This window comes from Aulonocara stuartgranti (genome assembly GCF_965226115.1).
Source record: "Aulonocara stuartgranti genome assembly, chromosome: 20".
Lineage (NCBI taxonomy): Eukaryota > Metazoa > Chordata > Actinopteri > Cichliformes > Cichlidae > Aulonocara > Aulonocara stuartgranti.
In genome coordinates this window covers 27,375,356-27,396,990 of record NC_138956.1, presented here as the reverse complement: position 1 = coordinate 27,396,990, position 21,635 = coordinate 27,375,356, and the positions used below count along the sequence as shown (strand labels likewise).

At 38.6% G+C, this 21,635-nt stretch overlaps 1 protein-coding gene across 2 annotated transcripts; it reads left to right on the top strand.

The window, feature by feature from the left end:
• Window positions 1-2,066: 2,066 nt before the first annotated feature.
• LOC309697367 (deoxynucleoside triphosphate triphosphohydrolase SAMHD1-like) lies at window positions 2,067-18,006 on the top strand. 2 transcript variants are annotated; one of them, XM_082519239.1, is made up of 17 exons: window positions 2,067-2,150; window positions 4,316-4,603; window positions 4,728-4,794; window positions 5,792-5,864; window positions 7,124-7,284; window positions 7,768-7,883; window positions 8,118-8,188; window positions 9,369-9,527; window positions 10,252-10,352; window positions 10,466-10,574; window positions 10,671-10,762; window positions 10,874-10,989; window positions 11,725-11,864; window positions 14,351-14,446; window positions 14,634-14,738; window positions 14,883-15,020; window positions 17,160-18,006. In XM_082519239.1, the coding sequence occupies exons 2-17, from the start codon at window positions 4,423-4,425 to the stop codon at window positions 17,301-17,303; spliced, it is 1,869 nt and encodes a 622-aa protein (XP_082375365.1). In that variant the 5' UTR covers window positions 2,067-2,150; window positions 4,316-4,422; the 3' UTR covers window positions 17,304-18,006. The 2 variants fall into 2 exon arrangements, with proteins under 2 accessions (XP_082375365.1, XP_082375364.1); XM_082519238.1 differs by lacking the exon at window positions 2,067-2,150 and having other exon boundaries at window positions 4,240-4,603.
• Window positions 18,007-21,635: the final 3,629 nt, after the last annotated feature.

The following is a 21,635-nucleotide window of genomic DNA, read 5'->3' as shown; positions in this document are numbered from 1 at the left end:
TTAGTATCATTAGATATAGTTATAAGAAATTAGAGAAAAAAATTATAACTATGCAAATATTTATTTTACTTGTTTTATAAACCATTCAATTAATTAATCAAAGTAAATAGAATAAAATTGCTACACTTGTATTTTAAATATTTAAAGAACAGAGCAGACTACTATACAGTGTTGTTTGATCCGTGTGCATAGCGTCCATGATAATGACCGTCTCTCCTTGACAGCTCCGACGTTTTTAATCGATATGAAGTTACTGTACATAACACCGCCTTTTTTACGCGTTTACGTCACCGAGTTACTTTATGTCAAGCCTATTCAAATGGCGGCCCGCGGGCCAAATGTGGCCCAGAAGCAACCTGCGAGTGGCCCTGCCTGTTGTCCTGGCAGAAACACAGAGAAAACGCAAAAAATTAATTCATTAATTAATTTTAAAAAAATTAAAAATTCCTACAGCGTAGTGTAGACTGTGAATGCAATACTCCTAGTAGCCTAGCAATATTTAACCCACAATGCACTGTGATGTAAACATATTAAACAATCATTGTAATATATGATGCGACAACAGCATGTCTTTCTCACTCCTAAAGCGCAAAATGAAACTGACAATGAAAACTGTCGGTTTAACCCTGCCTGGACTGACAAATAGGGGAGACCGGGGATAGTTGTAACATTTTTGACATTTCTGTCTGTAAATTGGAGCTCTTTTAAGGTAGTGGATTCAAAATGTAATGCAAAGTATTTACATGTCTCTGCTATTAAATAATGCAGCTATTTTCTCTGCAGCACAATTACCCATTGCATGGTATGGCCTCAAACACGAAGAGTGAAATGTTACAATTAACCCCATTGTCTGGGTTAGTTGTAACATATCCTGGGGTGAAATGTAACACAATGAAATAAGGGTACTAACAAAACATTAATGTGTAATCTTTGTTTATTCAACACATGAATGCACTTAGAGCCATTTATGTAGCTGTGTGTGTGTGTGTGTGTGTGTGTGTGTGTGTGTGTGTGTGTGACAGAATGCAGAAATCTAACTTTTGAACATATTCCAACCCCTCAAAAAAGACAAATTATGGAATTTTCTGCAGCTGAATATTTCATTAATTTTGGTTGGTCTTCCTTGAGTTTGGCCTCATTGGCTCAGTGGGCATTATAACCTACAACTCTTGCACCAATTTTGAACATAACAATGAAGCTGAAAAAATGTAGTTGTTCACCAGCATCGCAATTCCATTACTTTTTATCATGGCTTACCTTTGTGTGGTTTGCAAAGTGCTTCAGAAAGATGAGGAAATCTGTTTCTTGCACCCATCCTGATTTATTTCCACTACCAGTACTTCTTACTGGTCCATCTCTGACACAGTGGTCTGCATAATGTATGTGTGGGAACACAAACAGTGGAGGAATTGTGTTGCCAATGGCATTAACCGCATATACAAATGCGACCAGTGAACCTCTCTCTGCTGATGTCGTTGCCCCAACTTGTTTAATATAAGTTAAAGTAATAGTGTGGTAAGTTGTAACATCTGCATTATTGTTACAACTAACCCAGACTGTTGCTGTTACAACTGACCCAGACTCCTATAGCCATGAACTAGCTAACATTACAGCCAACGGCTAAAACATTAGCACTAAAGACCTACACAGAATATATCCCCATAGACATACAAATAACATAATTTAAGTTTGATGAGTTTAACTGCAAAGCAGATAATGCTATTACAAATTGAAATAAAGTAGAAAAACTTACTTTTTGGCATACAAATTACTTTTTTTCATGTTAAATTGTCTGTGTTTGACAAAATGTGCTGATTTTTCACATGTGATATCAGAACTGAATTGGGCATGCACAGGATGAGTCACATCATTTGAAACTTAGCCCTGATTGGAGAAATTGGAAGTGTTACAACTGACCCACGTTACAACTATCCCCGGTCTCCACTACTTATTCATTTTACCGAGTTTAATAATCTTACAACCGGAGTTGTACTACCATGGTGAGGGTCCTGTATAGCCCAAGAGAGAGCTGCAGCATCTTCCCTTCCTGCTTCTTGGCGAAGAAGAAAAGGCCTTTCACAGATTCTGAAACGGTGAAATACTGCATGCTGGCCGTGGTGGATGCGGTGAAAAGTGATGAATAAATTAAAGTAAGTGTGACATCTGCTATTAAAAACGTACCCCTGTAGGACAGTTCAAATATTCGTAGAGTTGAAGTTCTGGCGTCAGACGAGTTTGAAATGCTGTTAGATGACCTGAAGAAAACTGATGTAATGATCACAGACAGAACTGATAATGCACAGTTGTGCGTATATGTCCGTTTTTTGGATGGGAAATTGCTCGGCTTACTACCGTTAGAGGGACACAGAGCTGGCGAAATAATGTTTGAGAAGATTTCAGCTCTTTTTGAGGAAAATGGTTTGGATATGAAGCGTGCCTGTATACTTGTGACGGATGGGGCTCCATCCATGGCAGGAAAAGTGAGTGGTCAGCGAAATATTTATTTTAATTTGAAAGGCAATTATCAAAATGTTTTTTGTTATTATTATTATTATTTCAAATGTGCAAAAAATAGTTTAGTTATGGCCCCCTTTTTTTAAATGGACCTTTTGGTGTGCATTTGTGAGAGGTCACCAGATTTACAGGGGAAAAGGAATAAAAAAATTACTTGTTTTTCAATACAGTTGTGTGGGTTTGAAATTGATCATGATCTGCTGCTTACTGGCTTCAAAAAAAAATATCTGGCCCAGATAAATTCCTCGGTTTGAAAATCTGGCCCAACTAACTTCGTAGTTGAATAGCCATGCTTTATGTAATTCGAGGCTTCATTCGCTTCATCGCAATTTGCTCCGCCCCCTACTTGTCATCCAAGTACTTGGCACGTGCATCAAGCTGTCTGCAAGTAGCGAGTTATAGACCGGAAGCAGAATGTGTTGCATATTTTTTAAATATGTATCAAGAAGATCTTCTTCATTTATTTAATTATTAACCAATACTTTAGCAGTACTCTTTATAAGGGATTATTGATCTATAAAATTTAACAGGGAATTAGTGAGAGTATCAGAAAAACAGGAATAAAATTGTTGTTTTTTCAGTCATCTTTAGTCATTGGATACTTTTATAATTCAACATCATAATCTTTGGTGTATAAGTGTCTGAGTTACGGGCTTCTGGTTTTGTTTTGTATTCAGAGTCTGCTGTCATAAAGACCCAGAACTTTATGGAAATACTTTTTGAGGTAAACACAGATATGTCAGGCTCAAAAGTGGCCCAAATGTGCCATTCCTATAAGTCAAACCTGACCCTGAGTGATATTCTCGATTCGGGTCAATATTAGGTCAGCTACAAGTCTGCCGTACAGTACAAGCCAGATGTCAGAGATATCAGGTGTTTTATAACATTTGTCTCCAAAAGTTGATTCTGTTCATCTGGACGTAGCGTTTTGTGGGAGAAACGTTTCGTCACTCATCCAAGTGACTTCTTCAGTCTCAGCTGACTGCAGGTTTCCCCAATCTCAGTGGTTGTTGATCAATGGTCATGAGAATTTGCATAATTAAGATTAAGGAACTGACCTCCCAGCCCATTGTTCCTTCAGTGGGCTGGTTTCAGTCATTATGCAAATGTACTGTTTAGAAGATTGGGGAAACCTGCAGTCAGCTGAAGAAGTCACTTGGATGAGTGATGAAACGCTACGTCCAGATGAACAGAATCAACTTTTGGAGATTTACTTACGTGGATGACTGAGCATGCATCAAGACCTTCTAACATTTGGTTATAGCAGACCCAGATGGCACTTGTCATCACATATACCAAACCCAGTTCATAACTTCTGGGCCTCATGTGGAGAACACCATAGACTTTTAGCCCAAATAACAATTTAGCAGTGCCATTACTGATCAGTCAGTAATAAAAAAAAAATAGCCCAGATTAGATGGGGGATGGAAATGTGGAACGATAATAGTTTTTGGGGGGATCTTTGCTTTTGGTTATGCCACCCAAAAAGCAGGGCGTTAAGATGGGTTTTATGCTGCAATGTCCCATTAAAATGGCATACTGAAAACATTATTTGGACACACAAATGTTGTTTTCACATGAAGAGCAATTAAAAAATCCCTATAGCTGAGCATAATATAATTTATCTTTAAAAGAAAACAATGAGTCATAACGTCTTGGTCGGTCAGCCATGTGAAAAAAAACAGTCTTATTTTGAAAGGAATCCCCGGAAGCGCTGTTAGTGTTTCGCTATGTTTTGTGGCTCCCTGGGGAAAGTCAAAACCCCGGCATTTTTCACTTCTCTCGTGTCTTCTCTGCACAGTTGTCAGATCAGCTGCAGTAGTCGACGGGAGAACGGCTATCGGCTATAATTTGTCGTGCCTTAACTTGCGCATCTAAAGCGAAAAGGTGCCAGTTTGTTAGCTCACCATGGAGAACCGAAAGCGACCATTAGCAGCGGTTTCAAGCCCAGACGATAGCTTCAAAACGCCGGAAAAGAAAGTGTCAGTGGTCCGGGTGTCGGATTCGGACTACACGCAGTGGGGAGTGGAGGAAATGTGCCGGTACCTGCGAAGAGAAGGTCTTGGAGAATGGGTGGATACATTCAAGGGTTGGTTTTCTGCTTTTGCCATCTTAAATTAGGCGCTCGAAGCTAAATGTTATTAGCGCTAATCTGCGGACTTCTGTTTTTATTGTAACATCTAAGCTAACATTGAAACTGTTGTGTTGTACAGCACAAAAAATCACAGGTGTCGGGCTTCGGGATCTCAGGGATGCTGACCTGGAGAAGATTGGCGTAAAGTAAGTGCGTCCTCTGTAAAACATGGGTTGGGCGTGTGGACTGGGGGAAGTCTGGTGTCCTGCCAAAAAGCAATTTCCGGTTTCTTTGCCAGAAAACGATTACCAATATTTAAACCACTGTAAACGACACGCTGAACTGTAAGCTGTCACATACATACGTACATACATACATTTTGATTCAGAGAGAGCATCCCTGTCACAGGGTACAAGCTGACTTTTACATATCTTTCATGTCATTGAGATTTAAAATGTCTCTTTCAAAAGCGATCTGGCTGACAGGGCTGTATAAATTGCAAGAAATAAAACAAAGCACGTATATTAATATATTTAAAAGTACTGGGTTGGATTACCGTGTGGAACTTAAAGTAGGTACAATAATGCAGTCATAACAAAACTTGCAAAAATGGTAATTTCAACATTTTCATATAACCCTTCGTAAATCTTCTTACTACAGGCTATTTATCAATATAGTCAAAGTTATTGGACCTAAAACAAATGCATAGAAACATCAGCAATCAGTTTGTGTCACAGGTGGTTAACCCATTAAAGAGAGCACTGCACACCTGTAGTGTCAAAGAAGGGCAATTTGGTGTGTATGTACAGCACCCATAAAAAAAAAACACCAGAGCCAGGCTCAGGGAGGAGCAGCCATTTGCTGCGGTATAACTAAGGTAGGATTCAGGATCACCTGATCCAGGCCAAACTATGAGCTTTATCAAGTCTCATCTTAAAAGAAGAGACTGAGAAGAGTGTCTGTTTCCTGAACCCAAAGTGGAACTGGTTCCACGGGTGAGAACTCAAAAACTGAATTCCTAGCCTCCCGTTCTGCTTCTGTTTTCACAGCAACCTGGTGGACTAGTTTTTCAGCATCACTCTAACACAGGACGTTTCTAATTTTATCAATATTACGCAAGACATTTTATGCATCTCACCAGATATTCCTGCAACTTTTTCACTTTTATTTCTACCTCTTCTTTTTCTATTTTATTCTTCCAAGGTGTCTGGGTGACCGTCTGCGGATCCTAAACAGCCTCAGGAAGCTGTGGCAGATTGAAACTGAGCCAAGCAAGGTAACAGTTGTTTCACTGTTTTGTGCGCTTTCATCGCTGTGGAGATAAGTAACGCACAATTTGGGAAACGGAAACGTGGAGCACTGCAACCCTGATTTGGATAAGCTGTTAGGAAATCTGGCATAACACCACCACAGTCTCTGAATGAAAGACATTCTCTGTCCTCACTGGCAGAAGGACCTACCTGATACCTAAGAAAAATTTAGAACTTTTTAAATTAACCAAATTCCTGTCACTCTGCAGCCATATTGATAACACCTCTTTTGCCATTTTTTCAGGCAGGAAATGTCAAGAATTAATTGCTGTATTTTAGTCAAACCATAAAAGATTAAAATTGAAGATGTGTGCTGAAAACAGGGTTTCAGAAAGTCTTTTTGGTTCTGGAAGTCATCTACATTTGGACTATATAAATATATCCATTGGTAATCATAAGGTTTTTTTGTCTGATTGTTCACGCTACAAATAAAATGTGACAGCAAACGCGCTCTAGTGTGAACCGTTCACGACCCTCAAAGCGGCCCGCATGCGCAAAAGAAGACGTCACACACAACGTGTTCTGTTTACACCCAGACCAACAGTATTGTTTGACTGATGGCCCTTAATATAAAGACTTGTTTCAGACTTTACGTTTCCCAATTTTGCTTTAAGTTATAAAGTTATTTTGTTATTTACATATGGCCTAATAATCATCCTTATTGCTGTTTTAGAGGAGCGGTGCTTCAAAGGATAGTTGCAGATTTCTGTCAGAATCTGCAGATTATACAGTACAAATACAATGTTCACGTTTCTCCAACGTTGTCTTCCCAACAGTTTCACTAACATCTACACTGGATGGCCAGGAAGCGTTCACGATGTCTTCTCCAGCGCTGATAATTGGCATCTGTCTTGTGTCAGTGACGTAAAAGACGGATTTAATGGGACATGACCATTCAAACAGCAGTCGCTTTCTAAAACATCAGATATGTATCAGATTCAGCACCACATACAAAAGTGACCCAGATCGGATTTGAAAATATCGGATGTGTGCTGTTCACACTGTCATACCATGATCGGATATGGGTCGCATAGGGTCAAAAAAGTCAGATTTGATGCGCTTTCGCCTGCAGTGTGAACGTAGCCATAGAAATGTTTGCCAACATTTCCACTGAAGTGTAAACTGAGCATATTTGCACACTGTGTTGAATATACTGTATGTACGGCCACATAAATGTCTTTTGTGGTGGTATACTCATACTGTTTGTTATTGTTTGTGCTTCCAGGTGTTTAACGATCCTATCCACGGGCATGTGGCGTTACACCCGCTTCTCATCAAAATCATCGACACACCTCAGTTCCAAAGATTGCGAAACATCAAGCAGCTAGGAGGGACCTACTTTGTCTTTCCCGGAGCGTCCCACAACCGATTCGAACATTCGCTTGGGTATGTTTTTAGTTCAACAGACTGTTTATTGAGAAGTGTTAAACTGATCTTGTTTTGCTGTTAACTACACATAAAGCTGTAAAATCATACCGAAGAGCATATCCTTCTCTCTAATATAATAGTATTAGAGTTTTATCACAGGTCACACAGAAAAATTAGCTCCAAGTTTATTTTACAGTGACAAACAACCTATTCATCCCTGCCTGCCTCATGGCTAATAACAGCTTTCTGTTATACTGGCAAATATGGGTGTGGCAGAAAATAAGTGGAATAACAACACACAAAGTCAACATTTCAATGACTGTTAAACATAGATGTGTTGCACATTTTTAAACCTTGCCAACCTTTTTTTTTTTTTTTTTTCAGATAAACTCATTGCTTGAAACACCTGAAATTGCTAAACTAAAAGTGAAATTTATCACATAATCAAGTTTCACTGTGTATCTTGTTTGAAATTAGCGATTTTGTTTTGTCCTGGCACAGTGTGGGTTACTTGGCTGGACGGCTTGTAAAAGCTCTAAACGAGAGGCAGCCGGAGCTCCTTATCTCTCGCAGAGATATCTTGTGCGTGCAGATCGCTGGGCTGTGCCACGACCTGGGTAAGTGGTGTTATAAAAGAAACTTATTAAAACGTGTCACATGATACTGATGTAAATTAAAATGGACTAAAGGCAATTTGCTCAACCAATGCTGCGTTTACCGTGATTACTTACTGGGTCTCAGCACAAGTTAAAATAAAAGTGAAGCTGTGTTATTTTATTCTTATCATCTGTTTACCAGACCGCAGTGGAGCAAAGTTAACACAAACACATTATGTACTTTTCCCTTCCTAGGACATGGACCATTTTCCCACATGTTCGATGGTGTGTTCATCCCCAAAGCACGTCCTGGTATAACCTGGAAGGTACTGAACTCTGTGGCACAAATGTTAAATGAAAACAGCAGTTAAGGAGAACACACAAGGTCGCATACAGGGCAGTATCAGCCACACAGGGAGTCGCAGTAGTTCAGCACCACTTTATTCTGAGTAACCCAAAATAAAAATATATAATTACATATTTTTGTAGCTCCACTTTTTCTCAGTAGCAGCGTGGAGCCTCTCAATGTCCTCAGTTTCATTTTCCCTGAAACTACTCTTGCATTGTTGACATGTTGTTTTCTTGAGGTTTTAGCTGCTGCAGTGAGTCTTAATAAAACTATTTGGCAAACAAAGAAATGAGAATCAGCACCAGTGAGTCACATCTACAACCTACTTGCCAGAACTTGCATTTAAGCATGCAAGAAAAAATACTTTTTTTTTCAAAAGCCATCATACTTGACCTGAAGTCCTGAAGCTAGTTATAATTTCTAAAGGAAATAATGTTTCTGTTTCTGAGTTGTTTAAAATTAGGAAGTTACTGCTTTAACAAGATGTTTTTAAAAATAAAACCACACTGGATCTGACTTTTTCCAGACAGATGATGACTACTGTCTGGAAAACAGGCAATCTTTGTTGTGGCTCTTTTGGGAAGTTACAGGAAAAGCCTCGAGTTGTCTAAGTCATCTCACTTTGGAGGATAATGAAGCTTGAGTGCTATTGTGTAAATAATTTCACTGCTACCTAAAGACATCCAGCTAATGTTAACATTTAATTGGTGATGTAGGCTTTTAAAATGCCTACCTGCTCAACTCCCTTCATTCTATCGATAGTTGAAACTGTTTTTTAAAATCAAATCATAGTTCTGAAAATTATTTCCACTTGACTTTACAGTGAAGATCAATTTGCAGCAGTTGCTGGCGATTTTTGTTTACAGAAGCTCTTTATTGGCAATTATAACAACTGCGGGTCAAGACCTAAGCACAAAGCATTATTTGATTTGAAACTTTCTCAGTTAATGGCAAAGATAGCGATTGTAGTGTTCAGACTGATAAGGAGAGCTGATAAGAACACTAAGCACACGGTCATTGTGTACGTTATGACCACAGGCATGCTGTCTGGCAAACGTGAGAGATAAGACGAGCTTTCACGGTTGTTTCCTGTCATGTTTATTCTGAAGTCAGCACTTTCAAGTCACTGATAGTTCAATCTACTGTGTATCTCCCAGCATGAGACTGCCTCTCTCTCCATGTTTGACTACCTGGTGGAGGCCAACGGGCTGAGGCCTGTGATGGAGGAGCACGGGCTGGTGCTGCCTGAGGACCTGGACTTCATTAAGGAGCAGATTGCTGGACCATTAGACAAAACAGCAGCTAAGGGCAAAAAGGTACCTATCAGTTATTCCTGAATGGAACATGTCAGTAACTTCAACGCTCCACTGTCGGATATGTGATTTCTGTATGAAGTAAACCAGGATTTAGAGCCCTGCTTTAAATCTACACTTTAGTCTGTATGTATATTTACACGCTGGTGTGTGTGTCTGCAATGCATTGTTATACCATCACAGGTGAAACTGTGTCTTTATGTTGAGACTTCTGTTAGAGTTTCTCTATATTGGGCACATCAGGCTACAGTGTAGGCTGAAGGTTTAGACTAATCCAAAATCTTCAGGTTCAAAAAAACCTTGTTGAAGTTTAGTTTTTTATATTTAACCTTAACTTTTTTTTCTTAGATTCTTTAGATGAATTTACTTTGAAAATGTAATTATTGAAAGACAATTGGAAAGTCTCCTTTAGCATAAAGTGCAAGTTTATTAGGTTAACCATTAACCTGATTTGGTGCCATCACATTAATTGTGAACTTAAACAACTTTTATACTCTGTGTGTGTGTGTGTGTGTGTGTGTGTGTGTGTGTGTGTGTGTGTGTGTGTGTGTGTGTGTGGTTGTTTTCTTTCCCCTAATGTTTTCCTTTGGTTGTTTGTTGTTTTTTTTGTCTGCTTGTATATTTTTTTGCATTTGTTTTTGACACTATAAAAACCCAGCAGCTGGAAATTGAGGCAGATAACTGCCCTGTTTAATCACACTTCTGATATTATCAATCATCTCCACAGTGGCCGTATAAAGGCCGTCAAAAAGACAAGTCCTTCCTCTACGAAATCGTGGCCAACAAAAGGAATGGCATTGACGTAGATAAGTGGGACTATTTTGCAAGGTGGGGCTTATTGAGTTAGTGTTTTGTTTTAAAATGATTTCTTAGTTTGTATATTTTCTATTAGATTTAATTACCTATCTCCCTTATGTTTCTCTTTCTCCATCTTAACTCAGGGACTGTTACCACCTGGGCATCAATAACAACTTTGATTATAGCCGCTTCCTAAACTTTGCCAGGGTGTGTGAGGTGGACGGGCAGAAGCACATCTGCACTCGAGACAAGGTGCTAGATTTTGTTGCATCTGTTTGCTTACTTTAAGCAGCAGTTTGAGTTTTAAAAGATATTTGGTCACTAAAATACATCCACTCCCTTCAACAGGAAGTGGGAAATCTATATGACATGTTCCACACCAGGAACTGTCTTCACAGAAGAGCCTACCAGCACAAAGTGTGCAACATCATAGAGACTATGTGAGTAGCTGATCCCTCTAATAGTTTTGCTTTGCTTCATGCTTTATATTCTCTAACTGTACACAGCAAAATGTCCTCACATGTAAAAATCTGTTGGACATGTTTCTCCAGGATCACAGAGGCTTTTTTAAAAGCAGACCCACACCTTCAGTTTGAAGGTACAGATGGGAAGATGTTCACGCTCTCCACAGCCATTGATGACATGGTGGCCTACACCAAGCTGACAGGTGTGTATGAAGGGGTGTTGTTAGCTTATATTTGTAGTGCATCAGGACAAAAAACGAGGCGAGGTCAAGACTTCATCCCATCAAAAACTATCTGTATAAAAGAAAATTTAATTTCTTTTTCAGTCAAAACCTGTAACTTTCAAACTTGTGTTTCAAGTGACAGTATAGTAAAGGTGTTTATCGATATTGATAATCCAAGAAAATTCTGCTAAATTAAACATGATCAGTATTTATTACTTGTGCTTGTCATTACTTGTTAATAATCTGCAGAACTAGCTGGCTTCTTTTAAGTGTGCACCTGCAGGTTTAGTGACTACCGAGTTTTGGCAAACCCTCAGTAAATATTTTTATTCTCTCAGACAACCTTGATCTGTTTGTGCACTGTGTTAACTGCCTCTGTGATTAATGGTGAACTTGTGGAAATACCAGTTTGGTTTAAAGAACCTCGCTTTTAATATATGGAGAAAAAAAGAAACATTATGATTGGTGTTAAGGTACAATTTCTAATCAACTAATTAACTAACTAATAAACTCCAGCCACTTATGCACTAAAATACAGTTTGTGTTGTGCTTGTCAAGTAACTCAGATGAGTAGAAAAAGACTAATTTGTGTTTCTGTGATAATCGTGTGCATGAGAGATTGAACCGTAAAGCCACATTTTTATTGAAGGATCTTTTTAAATACTGACATTTTTGGTTCTTTATTTACCTGTACCCTCTTTGTTTGCCTGGTAGATAATGTGTTTGAACAAATACTCAACTCCTCCTCCCCCGAGCTTGCAGAGGCGAAACAGATCCTGCACAACATCGTCTGCCGGCGCCTCTACAAGTGTCTGGGCCAAACTACCTCAGAAACTTCCATACTTGTCACCCAGGTATTTTTTTTTTCTTAGAGGATTTCTTATAAAAGCAAAAGAATTAGCAACAAAGCATGCAAAAAATTAAAACAACTTTGCTCAATAAAATAATACATAACAAAATAGCTCAGAAAGGTTAAAAAATTGCCTTCAAAATTGAAAGTAAAATGCAAAAGATGGCAGGGGTGTTTGAGTAAATCAGAATCCCAGTAAAAAGGAGCAGGTTTACCACGTTTATTGGCCCGACAAGGTTCTCCCACCTTTGTTTTCTCTCAACAAACAAATTTTATAATAGAAAAAAATATTGAAAATGACGCACTTGCTTTCAGTGTTATTTGTGATTGAGCTCCAGCCTCTACTCTACACACACGCAGAGGGATGAAAAGAGGCTGCATCCAAGTGAAGTAAAAGATGAGCTGAAGTTAGTAATTAATTAAACTCCTTGTGGTTAAAAAAGCCAGAAGACTTAATTTTAAGTTCAGACTGAGCTTAAATGTGGAGGAATAGAATAGAATAGAATAGAATTCAACTTTATTGTCATTGCACATGCACAGGTACAGGGCAACGAAATGCAGTTTGCATCCATCCAGAAGTGCTTTAGTGATATAGATATATTACAATATATATTAGCAATAATATAGATATGTGAGTATATTACAGAAATGGGTCTATTATGTTATAATGTACACGGTATGAAGTATGTTGTGAATATTCTATAACTATAAGTATGTACAGGCTGTAGTGAGTACAAGCTATGTACAGGATATGGACAGGATATAAATATGAAAAACTATACAGAATATGAAATAAATAACTTTACAGACATCTGAGATATACAGCTATACAGAAATGGGAACTATGCAAGTTGTAAACAGTTGTAGGATTAAAGATTATCGAATGTACAGAATGATTATTTACACAGAGCTATACAGTAGTGCAGTTAAGATAAGTGAGGGTGTAGATAGTTTCTACAGAGGCTATATAAAGTGCTAGTGGTTGTGAGTGGTGGTTCAGTCCATGTTATTATTGTGTTTGAGGGTACAGTTGTCCATTGTGGGTGTGTGTATGTTCAGTCCATGAGTTTAACGTGGGTCAGATGTCAGGAGGCAGAGTTCAGGAGTCTGACAGCTGTGGGGAAGAAGCTGTTCCGGTACCTGGTGGTCTTAGTCCGGAGGCTCCTGTGGCGCCTCCCAGAGGGCAGGAGGGTGAAGAGTCCATGTGATTTTCCCCGCCCTTTTCAGACACCGCTTCCTGTAGATGTCTTTTATGGCAGGAAGTGGTGCTCCGGCGATGCGCTGGGCAGTTTTCACGACCCTCTGCAACGCCTTCCGGTCCGAGGCAGAGCAGTTCCCGTACCAGACTGTTATACAGTTGGTCAGGATGCTCTCGATGGTGCAGCGATAGAAGTTCACCAGGATGTCTGAGGACAGGTGGTTCTTCCTCAGAGTCCTCAAGAAGAAGAGGCGCTGGTGAGCCTTCTTGACCAGCTTGGAGCAGTTGGTCGTCCAGGTGAGATCCTCGGAGATGTGGACTCCCAGGAACTTGAAGCTGCTCACACGCTCCACAGCCGTCCCCTTAATGTGGATGGGTGGATGTGGGTCAGCATTCCTCCTGTAGTCCACGATGAGCTCCTTGGTCTTCTCGGTGTTAAGCAGCAGGTTGTTTGTGTCGCACCACTCAGCCAGACGATCCACCTCCTCCCTGTAGGCGGCCTCATCGTTGTCACTGATGAGGCCAATCACCGTGGTGTCATCTGCAAACTTAATGATGGTGTTGGAACCATCAGCAGGTCTGATGAAGGTGATCTTTTCACTTGTTTCCATTGATAATGAGCATGTTCTGCAAAGCAACAGCACAAATGATGTAAGAAGACACTAAAACAACAACAGTGTATGCAGTTTGTAACAATCTTCCTACTTTGCAGACTAACAGCAGCCGTCTTTCTGTCTTATCACTGCAGCATGCAGGGAGAAAGCATGAACTCCTCCTAATTTAACTTCCTAATTATCTTTGCACTTTGAGATGATGATGATGGTGGTGATGAGGGGACATTATGTGTCCTGAAAGTAAAGACATAATGTTTCAGTTAATACTGAAATGAACGTAATCTGACAGCTGATAACGTGAGTTGCAGTCCGAGCTTTCCCGGTTGCTTGTTTTGTGCAATCAAGAAATAAAACAAAACAACAAAACACAGAGAGATTCTCTGTTCGCCGACGCATACAGAAAAGAAAATGATCAGTACTGAAGTTTCAGCCAAATGTTGACATTTTGCAGTTCGCTAATTAAAAAAAGAAATGGAAAACTCTGCCTGTTATGTTTCTGCTGTTTTGCCAAATGGATTTGATATGAGAAATTGCTCATTCTGTGGTTCTGTGTTTGTTAGTGTTTTTTTATTTTATTTACATGCTATATATAGAATTTCAGTTATTTATAATATGTAACAAAAAAAATATGATACAATGATATATCTGTTAACTCTGCAATTTCTTGCTGTTTACAAGGAGACGATCAAGAGCTTGGAAGCTGACCTGGCCCGATCCATCCCTCAGAGCGGCACCCAGGACGTCAATCTACAGCCAGAGGACTTCGTAGTTAGTGTGAGTTTTTAATTAATGTTAATATTTATCATATAATTTGCTCATGGCCTTAAAACCGGGAGATTCTTTTTAATATGGATATGCTTTTGTTGCTTGTCATTGGATTTAGTTATATTTGGAGTTAAGGGTGTTGCCTGTACTTTTGGGGCTTTAGGCTCTTCTCGATGTAATACTTTGTCTGTTTTAGGTTATTGTCATGGATTATGGGATGAAGGAGAAGAACCCCATCAACAATGTGCGTTTCTATTGCAAGAACGATGTGACTAAAGCCATCCAGATACGCAAGAATCAGGTCAGAAGTAAAGCGAGATGCGAAAAATTCAATTTTTGAATATATGAGCACGTTTCCTTTGGTTTTTCATTTATTCTTCTTTTAAAAAAAGAGTGTCTCTTTCCCTCCGCCTCTGTAATTTGTGGCTGCTGTTGTTCTTGTCAGGTGTCTAAACTTCTTCCAGAGCACTTTGTTGAGCAGCTGATCAGGGTCTACTGTAAGAAGACAGATGATAAGACTTTGGAGGCTGCCAAGAAGCACTTTGTTCAGTGGTGCATGGACAGGAACTTCTCAAAGCCTCAGGTACTGTTTATCTGCTGCACTGTAAAGAATTGCAGTTGAATGCAGCGACAGTGGTTAAAATATTGAATGGAGTCACATAATGAATAGGTCTGTGTTGTTACCTCTCTGCCACGCCTTCCAGCCTTGCAGCGGTAATGCAAGAGTCTATGTGGATTGCATGGGCTTAAGTGCTAATTGCTTTTATCCATATGTTATTATGTGTGGATAAAGGCATGTGTAACAGTTGTCCTCTCCTTGCGGCAGTTATGCAATTTATCTCCAAGTTTCGGCTGCAATTATCTGGTGCTTTAAATTCTAAAAAGAGGCCATTAGTAGCATGTTATATCTGCAGAGTGTGCAGGTAAGTTATGTTAGATTATTAGCTGATTCAGTCAAGCTATAATAGATGTTTTTAACATTTGTATCAAGTGTTTACATTCACAGAGCTTTATACGTCCCACATAACTGTTTAGCTGCAACAGTGTGCTTTTTGTTTTCTGGCTTTGGGACACTGATCCAGCTCTGCACCCTCTCCAGGAAACTTGGAGAGGCATGTTCTTTGTGGACTTGGAAAAGGCTTGGTGTATCCTCCCACAGTGTGCCCTGTGGGAGTGTATATCGGGCCCATAAGGGCACAAGACTTGTTCACTGAGGGCGTAGAACTCTGTCAGACCTTCTTTTTGTCACATATTCTGTTCATCGCTCTTATGGACAGAATTTCTTGGCAGTGCCTAGAAAGTGTGTCCATAAAACACTGGAAAGCTTTCCAGTGTGGTGGCCTCAGGATGGAAGTCAGAGAGCTGCTTCTCTACTCCTCCATGACAAAAGGAGCCAATTAAAAAAATAAAATTGTACACAGAACTTTTAAAAGACTGTGTGGTTTGCTTGTAGGTTAGATATAATGCCACTTCTGTTTTTTAACATAATGAACATACAGCTCATTAGCATTCGTGTTTACGAAGTATTGTGTATGAATTTGAAACCGATATGCTGTTAAATCCGGAATAAGTAGCATCACTTAACAGTCGAACTCCCTCTCGTGACTTGCATATCGTTCTTTCCACTGCAGCTGGCAGCTCTTCATACACTGTACCAATAGCAAACAAAAGCCTTTTCACAAAGAATTATTATTTCCAGGGTTGGTCATGTGACTTAGAAATGTTTTGTCACATATTTGAGCTTGTGATTCCTGTAAAAAAACAAAAACAAAAAAAGTCTCCATGCTTTGAAAGGACCAAAACCTCAATTTGCATCCTGAATATTTTCCAAAAACCAATATATTCTAAAACAAACTCCCTAATTTTGTTATTCAGTATACTCAAAATGGTGATAAAGACAACCTGAAACCTTGTGGAGGGAAAACAAAGAGCACAAATAGCTGAGATGCCATCTGTGAGTTATATGGTTGGGAATTTGTGGTGCAGTTTGTATAGAAGAAGTAACGAACATGTAAATAAGGCTAAACCTGGTGACGAAATGATGAAGAGCTTGGATTTAGCAGCTAAAAAGCCAAATATACAGACAAAAAAAATCGAGTAGAAATGTAAATACTGAGTTTACACTTGCCACGTGGCCAGAAACTGCACTATAGAGGATCTATAAAACTGCTCTGTGACTGCTAGATGATTTAGTAATCAGCTGTTTTCTAAGCAGCAGGCTGAAGTAAATAAAAGGTGCTCACAGCTGGCTCAGACCCTGAACAACCAGGCAATATTTTTCCATGTATCTATTTATACACTTGTAATTTGCAGTACCGTAGTGTAATGGCATCTCTCCATATTAGAAAGGGCAGAGGGTAAACACTAATCTTTTGTTGCTGAAGAGAAAGCAACTGTTTGACAGCACTTCCACCGGCTAACAGCAGAGAGACATTTTCTCTGTGCATTAAAGGAAGTGACAGATCGAGATATTTTAGTTTTACTTTACATCTAGTATCAGTACTAATCATATAGAACATGCTCTGAGGCCTTGTTACTTTAACATTTTTGCATAATTTAAAAAGGCATAAGTTGCTTGCTGCTCCTGTCTTTTGCTTAAAGACTATAAGTCAATGTCCTAGAAAGGAAGAATTGTCTTCCAGATCCTTCAATTCCTGCAATCACTTGTTTATTTCCACCACTTGTCTCAACATCAGTATCTTTTGTTTCTGTTCTCACGCAGGATGGAGACATAATAGCCCCAGAGCTGACTCCTCTGAAACCCAGCTGGTCGAACATCAACGAGGATAGTGAAGAGGGCGCATCCACAGAAGCAAACTGTGTCAATTTAAATGGAAAAAAGACGGCCAAAGCGAAGCTTTTCTAGTGAGAGAGGGAGATTTTACATATGGAGAAAGATCAGATGAAACAGTGTGCTATATTTTTCTGTGAGGAGTGTGCTGATGAACACAGCAAGTTGTTTTATATCAAAAAGGTTTAAAATATTCAAAAAGAGAAGAAGCATAGATGTCTTTCAGAACTTCTCAGGGTTTTTTGTTTGTTTGTGAATATGGTTTTAATTTAGACTTCTCTGGGGGGGAAATGTCTTATCATGTCATTAGATACCAAATGATGAATCAGGTCAGTTCAAATGTTACACAGACTACATTTCAGGGCAGTATATCTTATAGCTGGGATTTAGGTATTTTATTCAGCTTCAGCTAAAGTTTGAGGCTGTTTTCAGAACTCAGGCTTTCACGCACAAAATGTTACATATGAATCTGTGATGATATTTAAAGTGAGCATTTGCTTTTACTCTTGGGGTGGTTTGGAGAGTTGGTTTGACTTTTGTTTTGTGGTGTTTTATTTATTCTCCTTATTGTATCTCAGATTGCTCACTGTCATCTTCACCTCAAAGTTCAGTGAGACATTTTATTGGTAATGTGTTTGGGACGCCTTTTAAAATGATTCTTCTCTTGCCACGATATGGGGCATCAACATCAGATTTTTGCTGTGTTTAAAAATACATGTATTTTTAAAACAATCAAAATGATGGAGATAATCCTGTCAGAATAAATACTTTCATTCAACCATGTCCTTCTGTATGAAATTTTTATTGAACAGTAGAGGGCAGCATGCTCCCAGTCATGGCAAGGCAAGGAGTTTAATAAGTAAATGGCAATTTTGTGGTGTGATGGATCCAGCTCAGTGTATGAGCATGCAAATCACATGTCAGATGGCTGGAGTGCAGCACCTGGGTTCAACTTCTCTCTCTATCCACACCCGTCTGTTTATTGACTAAAATTAAAGAAATAATAATTATATTTCCATACACATAGAAGCTTTATATTGTATTGAATTGAGTGCTGACTTGTGGATGTGGCAAAAATTGTTTTGCAATACATATGTAAATGTCAGGTGTGTTGTTTTTTTTTTTTGTTTTTTTTTTTAAAACTTAGCCCAAACTGCAAAACATTTTAAGCCAAGAGTAACAAGTTAATATTTACCAATAAAAGCAGAATAAATGTTTAAGGAAGTCTAATGTTCCCATAACTAAACTAGGTTTTGTTTGCTGTCATATCTTCCTATCTCACAATAATTTAAAAAAAAATGTCTTTTATACATAAATTTAGTAGTCTAAAGCAGTGTAAGCATGGTAACTTAAGGAGGAACTTTATACATGTAGAACACCTTTGTGAGGAGCACGCTACAAACACTTTAGACATCATCAGTACTCCCAAGATCAGTACACACCTGTGTTTTTGTTTTTGTATTTTAAATTATACAGTAGACCAAATATGACAGAATTTTTCATTCATTTACAGAATTATAGTTTTTCAGATATTTCATTGCAAGCACAGCAAGGTCTGCAGTTTTTCAGTGTCGCTAAACAGATTTTGTTCTGAATAAAACAAACATGGTAAGACAGCTGTATCAATAGATAGCTAGATAGACCAACTTAATACTTTGCTGAATAGTGAAAAAGTGGACTTTCTCAAAATAAATGATGTATACATCCAACAAGTTTAAACATGATTCTTGAAAATTATTGGCACATAGTTCTAAAATGTATTTACAAACGTTTTAAATGGATTTTTTGCAAAGTTTATCTGAGTCTTGTCAAAAATGTACATTTAATGTTATAGTGTGGGTTGTTTTAGGGTTTTTTTAATCCACTGAGTCGTTTTATTTCTTTCTGATAGCGGATCATATCCCGTCCATGGTCCTCCGAAGAATAATAGTAAAAATAGAAGAAGAAAAGTGCTTGACTCGTGCATTCAGTAACGGGTCACTGACTGTTTTGATTACACAGCCAATAATATTGCAGTCATATGATCTTTGTGGTGGCCTCAGGGTCGGCAGCATATCATGGGTTGTGATATTTGCGGCTTCAAGATGAACCCATTTTATCGCCGTCTTCTATAAATCACGAGATAATCTAAGATTATCCGCCTTTAAGCAGGTGACTGTTTTGACCCAAATTTAAGAATGGTTCATCGTCTGAGTTATCCAAACGTTTTTTGATGTAACAAAAGTTTTTCACTGATGTAACAAAGAATGTTCCAGGTTTATTGTTGTATTTATAATAGTCATGTTTCAGTTGTTTTCATAAGAATTCTTTTTAAAATAATGAATCTGAAAATTATTTAAAATTAAATTAAAGTAGTTGTTTTGACGTGTCATTAGTTTCTGTGAAAGATTCTCTTTAAAAAGAAGAGAAGTATTATAGCGCCATCTGGTGGGTTGTTTATGGACCCATCTGCTGTTGAGAGTAATCGAAATAGAGAAGTGAATGAATTGAGGTATTCATTATATTCTAAAACAAAGTGACTGATTTATTATTGAGGAAAAATATATCTGCAAAAGAATGAATCAATCATGAAAAGTCTTTCTTTGCGTGCTGTCAAATATGAAGTTCAAAATCTTCTGTCTTTCTTTTTTATCTCTTTAGATTGACATTTTGTTCTTCATATGATAATTTTGGAATTTGATCAGTTGTTTTGTTTCTTAAATAATTTTTGTTTGCTATGGTACAGTTAGTGCCAATAATGCAGCAGTCCCCAACCTTTTTTGCACCACGGACCGGTTTATGCCCAACAATATTTTCACGGACCGGCCTTTAAGGTGTTGCGGATAAATACAACAAAATAAAACTAGTACCGGTACCGAAAAAAAGAAGATTTATTCATAACACACGTGAAAAGACCCAGGAAAACCGAGTTAACGATAAAAACGATAACAAAATGGTGCTGAAAACCGATAAAAACCCTGAAAATCATACATTTCACACCTGAGCCTCAACTCTCGCGGCCCGGTACCAAACGACTCACGGACAGGTACCGGTCCGAGGCCCGGGGGTTGGGGACCGCTGCAATAATGGATGTATTTAAACTGATAAATCTACCTTATGAGTCAGGATTAGTTTAGGTTTCAGTCAGTGTAATCTTCTGATCAATCTGTACAGATATACCTCTTTGCCTTAAGTTATAGCAGGAAGGAAACTATTAATAATACACTGTGGAGTCTATTGTTTAATCTATTGTCACTGGGGTTTGGTAAATGACTTTGTAGTGGATATTTATTAGAATTAAACTGGTTTAGGTAAATAAATATTTTGTAAGATTTTAACCAGGAAGCCCAGTCCTCCTCATGAAATAACAGCTACTAATATCAGCTGCTAAATAAGATGTTAAGCATGGAGAAAGACTTGGATTTATTAAAGAGTTCTGAAAAGGGTTTATGAAATAAGTTGTCTGACAATAACTGAGGAAAAAAAATTCTTGCAAATTTATTAAAAGTAAAAAGCAAAAATATAACATATTTATAAGCTTAGCAAACCTAATTTCAGACAGTTTCTCCCATTTGTCTTTGCACAACCTTTCGGTTCAATCCTCACTGCATCCACTTGTATTAAACTGTGTTGAACACAAGAGGGAATCATACACTCATCTTTGGCGGCTGATCAGGAAATGCTGCTGAACTTCTTTCAATATAAACAATAATCATTTGATACAAAATACACAACACTTACCAAAACTCTGTGTTTGTTTGTTTTTCACATTTTAGAAATATGGGGACTAAATGTCTCTAAATATTTGTATTTCATGTAGGAAAGAAGCACTTTTGTTCTTTGTGCCAGAAAAAAGTAAACGATTGATTTGAATTCAAAACTTTACTGATTCACTAAATATCATTTCAGTCATAGTCAGTCTGGGGTCTGACTGTGATTGACTAAAACATCATTTTTGTAATCTTTTTCTTTTTTTAACTACCTGAACAACTGGTGCAACAGTAATTGATTAAAAAACAACAACAAGGGATGAGCCCCTGTTACTCAACCAGGAAGGTTATCTCACAGGATGTATGCAGAAACACCCGCCCTGATGCACCATGGGCACTCTTCCACATCCTGTGGCACTGCGGCAGGCAAAGAGTATCTGCCACACACACTCACACTGTGCACCGGCAGGACCAAGGCCAACTGCCTGCTAGTATTTTTATAATCTTCATCCTCTCTGACCTGTTGCACCCCTCCTGGCGCCACTGGTCTCAGCCCTCCCCCTGTGATGCCTCAGCTTTACACACATGCACACACATACACACACATGCTCCTGTACACTCAGCAGTCACTCCATGTATAATTGAGAACAGCTGTTGCAAGGTGCCTCTTCTCTTGACCCTATACCCTTCCCTCACCCTGCTGCTGCTGCTGCACTTG